At 53.6% G+C, this 2,485-nt stretch overlaps 2 protein-coding genes across 2 annotated transcripts; one reads left to right on the top strand and one right to left on the bottom strand.

The window, feature by feature from the left end:
* Positions 1–469: 469 nt before the first annotated feature.
* Positions 470–1,327, bottom strand: LOC136781290 (uncharacterized). Its single transcript, XM_066740142.1, has one exon. The coding sequence runs from the start codon at positions 1,325–1,327 to the stop codon at positions 470–472; it is 858 nt and encodes a 285-aa protein (XP_066596239.1).
* Positions 1,326–1,900, top strand: LOC136781289 (probable GH family 25 lysozyme 3). Its single transcript, XM_066740141.1, has 2 exons — positions 1,326–1,676; positions 1,754–1,900. The coding sequence occupies exons 1-2, from the start codon at positions 1,326–1,328 to the stop codon at positions 1,898–1,900; spliced, it is 498 nt and encodes a 165-aa protein (XP_066596238.1).
* Positions 1,901–2,485: the final 585 nt, after the last annotated feature.

Raw genomic sequence — 2,485 nt, 5'->3', positions numbered from 1 at the left:
AATAGTCGTGGAAGGTGGCGCCACCACTTGTCCTATTTGCTAACTACCCAATTTGTGCTTGATCTATGATCTAGCCATCGATAATCAATTATCTGCGGTCTAGTTCGAACAATCACCGCTAGATGGCAGTGCTTGTATCGATTCAACCATCGATAATCAATAGCCAATGTTCTAGTTCGCTCGATCACCGCAAGATGTCAGCACTTGTATCGATTATCGATCAGTGGCTCTCTTGGTGACCGCTAGATGGCAGCACCGTTAACTTTTTGGCAGAGAGTCTGTTTACAGCCTCAATCTGCCCATTGTGTTCCTTGCGAGAACTGTTTTGTTTATTTATTTGGGAAGGAAGGAAAATAAGGAAAGGAGTTTTGGATGGGTGGGAAAATCACAAGGATTTGCGGTATCATAAACGATATCATAAACGGTAATTAATGCGGTATCTTGAACGATAGCTTAAGGAGGAGCTTCTTTAAGGTTCCACGAGCTGTGAAACCCTATCGAGGCTTACCTCCTTTTTCGCCGTCTTCTTCTTTGAAGGCTTGGATGGCCCCGCTTTCGGCTGTGAAGCCTTCCGCGATGCCACCTTCGCCTTCTCCGAAGGCCGTGGTTTAGGCCTGGACGCCTTCCGCATTTGCTTCAGGACGTCCCACGGTACGTTCGTACCGGCCTTCGCCACGTACGGTCCGCGTGTCTGCCACGTCGGACTGCAGGCGATGCAGGTCCGCAAGGTTTTACCCTTGCGACCACACCCCTTGCAGAAATCCTCCACAACGGGTGTGGGACACTGGCTGAACCGGTGTCCCCTGCCTTTGCAGTTCCAGCAAAACCAATTGCTGGGACCGCCGATACCGCTGGCCGCCGACTGTTTGGGCCTCACGCTGGAATCCAGCTTCGGCCTTTTTGCCGGCGGGACCTCTGCCTCCTTCGGCGGCAGGGGTTTCTTAGCCTTTGCGGCCTTGCCTGACACCACACTCGCGTATGATGCAGGTTTCGGCTGCGGCTTCGAAACCTCTGTCTCCGGACGAGGTCGCTTCCCCTTGCCACGTCCCTTGCGGGGCGGAGCTTGGGGGGGCTTCCTCGTCGCAGGACGCGAGGCCCCCTCGACCGCTTTCACCACACGGTGAAAGAGGTCAAGGTCCGTCAGGAAGAACGCCACCAGGTCCTTCTCCGCGTAGGACGCGGAAGGGCCCGGAGGCGATCCTCCTGTGGAGGAATGAGCAGCTGTGCTCATCCCACGGAATCGCTGGGCGAGCTCAGACACCTTTTCAGGTGATCTGGGACTCTCCCTGCGCAATTGCGGGGAGGAGAGCAGCCGTTCCTCCTCCATGGCGAGATCGAGCGAGCCTATGCTCGCTCCGGTATCCTCTGATGGTAGACCGAAGTCTACCACCAGGAGCTCGAGGGGATCAAGGTCCCCCTCGAAATCTGGAATCGGTGACCCAGAAGGGGACACCGATTCCACGGTAAGTGGCCTTACCACGGAAAGTGGTAAGGTCACTTGGACCCGCGGAGCAGGAGGGAGCGGCTCGGCCGCAGGAAGCAGCGGAGCTGCTGGAGGCAGCGAAGCTGCGGGGAGCAGCTGGGCTGCGGAGGGCAGCTGGGCTGCAGGAGGCAGCGAAGCTGCGGGAGCGACGGCTTCGCCGTCGGCGAAGGTGTGGGGGGCTTGTGAGGCCATGGTGAGTCGGAGGAGGTCTGGTCTGGTCCAAGGAAGGATTAGATATGAGCTCCTGCCGGCTCACTCACCGCTCGCTAGGCGATAACCGATGTTGCCGAATTTCTAATTAACTGGATTAATCCGGTTAATTCAATTGACAACATCGCGGTAACTAGGCTGATAGTTCAGCCGGTGCGCGAGTACCGACGACTGTTGTCAGCCGGCTCGGCCTTGGCTAGCGCTTAGCTTTGTTTACAAACAAGCGCTCGGCAGAATCCTGCCTGTACTAAGAGCCTTTACGAGAGCATTTCGATTTAACACGGACGAATATAATATAAAATTATATTATCGTCCGTGATTCTCCTTTAATATGATTTTCGATAGCTTACACTGATTGCTCGAGTTCCATGGGGCCGCATGAACCCGATTGAGCAATTTACTACTCATGAGTAAATCCTCTTGACAATCATGTGCTTCATGTTTTTCAGTCTTTTACTGACGATATTTATGCTCGGACACATGGCTTATTTAGATTATCAAAATCTTCAATAATTTAATTTACATAAAACCACGTTGGGCGCCAATTGTAATGGATTCTTCTACCACGATGGGCTGATCGTGATAGCTATCTTCCTATTACCTTCGGCCGTCCTTACATTCGGTACTTTCAGGGCGCCAGTTGGTCGTGTGGGTGACCAACAACCCATCGTTAACATAGGGGTCTTACCCCGCCATTCCAATCGTATGCATTTCCCAATGGGCTGATTGGTAGTGCATAGAGGACGGTACGGAAGCCTGGTTTGCTCAGTGTGCTAGGTCGTGGAGAGAGGG

This window comes from Prorops nasuta, unplaced genomic scaffold, assembly GCF_024137725.1.
Source record: "Prorops nasuta isolate Cenicafe-Biocafe unplaced genomic scaffold, Cenicafe_Pnas_1.2 PNAS00022, whole genome shotgun sequence".
NCBI classification, from domain to species: domain Eukaryota; kingdom Metazoa; phylum Arthropoda; class Insecta; order Hymenoptera; family Bethylidae; genus Prorops; species Prorops nasuta.
This window is presented reverse-complemented; position numbering and strand designations above follow the sequence as displayed.

What these genes read in the sequence shown, in the direction of transcription:
- LOC136781290 (XM_066740142.1), bottom strand. Translation starts at nt 1,327, where the DNA reads ATGGAGGAGGAACGGCTGCTCTCCTCCCCGCAATTGCGCAGGGAGAGT.
- LOC136781289 (XM_066740141.1), top strand. Translation starts at nt 1,326, where the DNA reads ATGGCGAGATCGAGCGAGCCTATGCTCGCTCCGGTATCCTCTGATGGT. An exon ending in GGGGGGCTTGTGAGGCCATG is followed by an intron (nt 1,677 to 1,753) that starts GTGAGTCGGAGG and finishes ACCGCTCGCTAG; the next exon opens with GCGATAACCGATGTTGCCGA.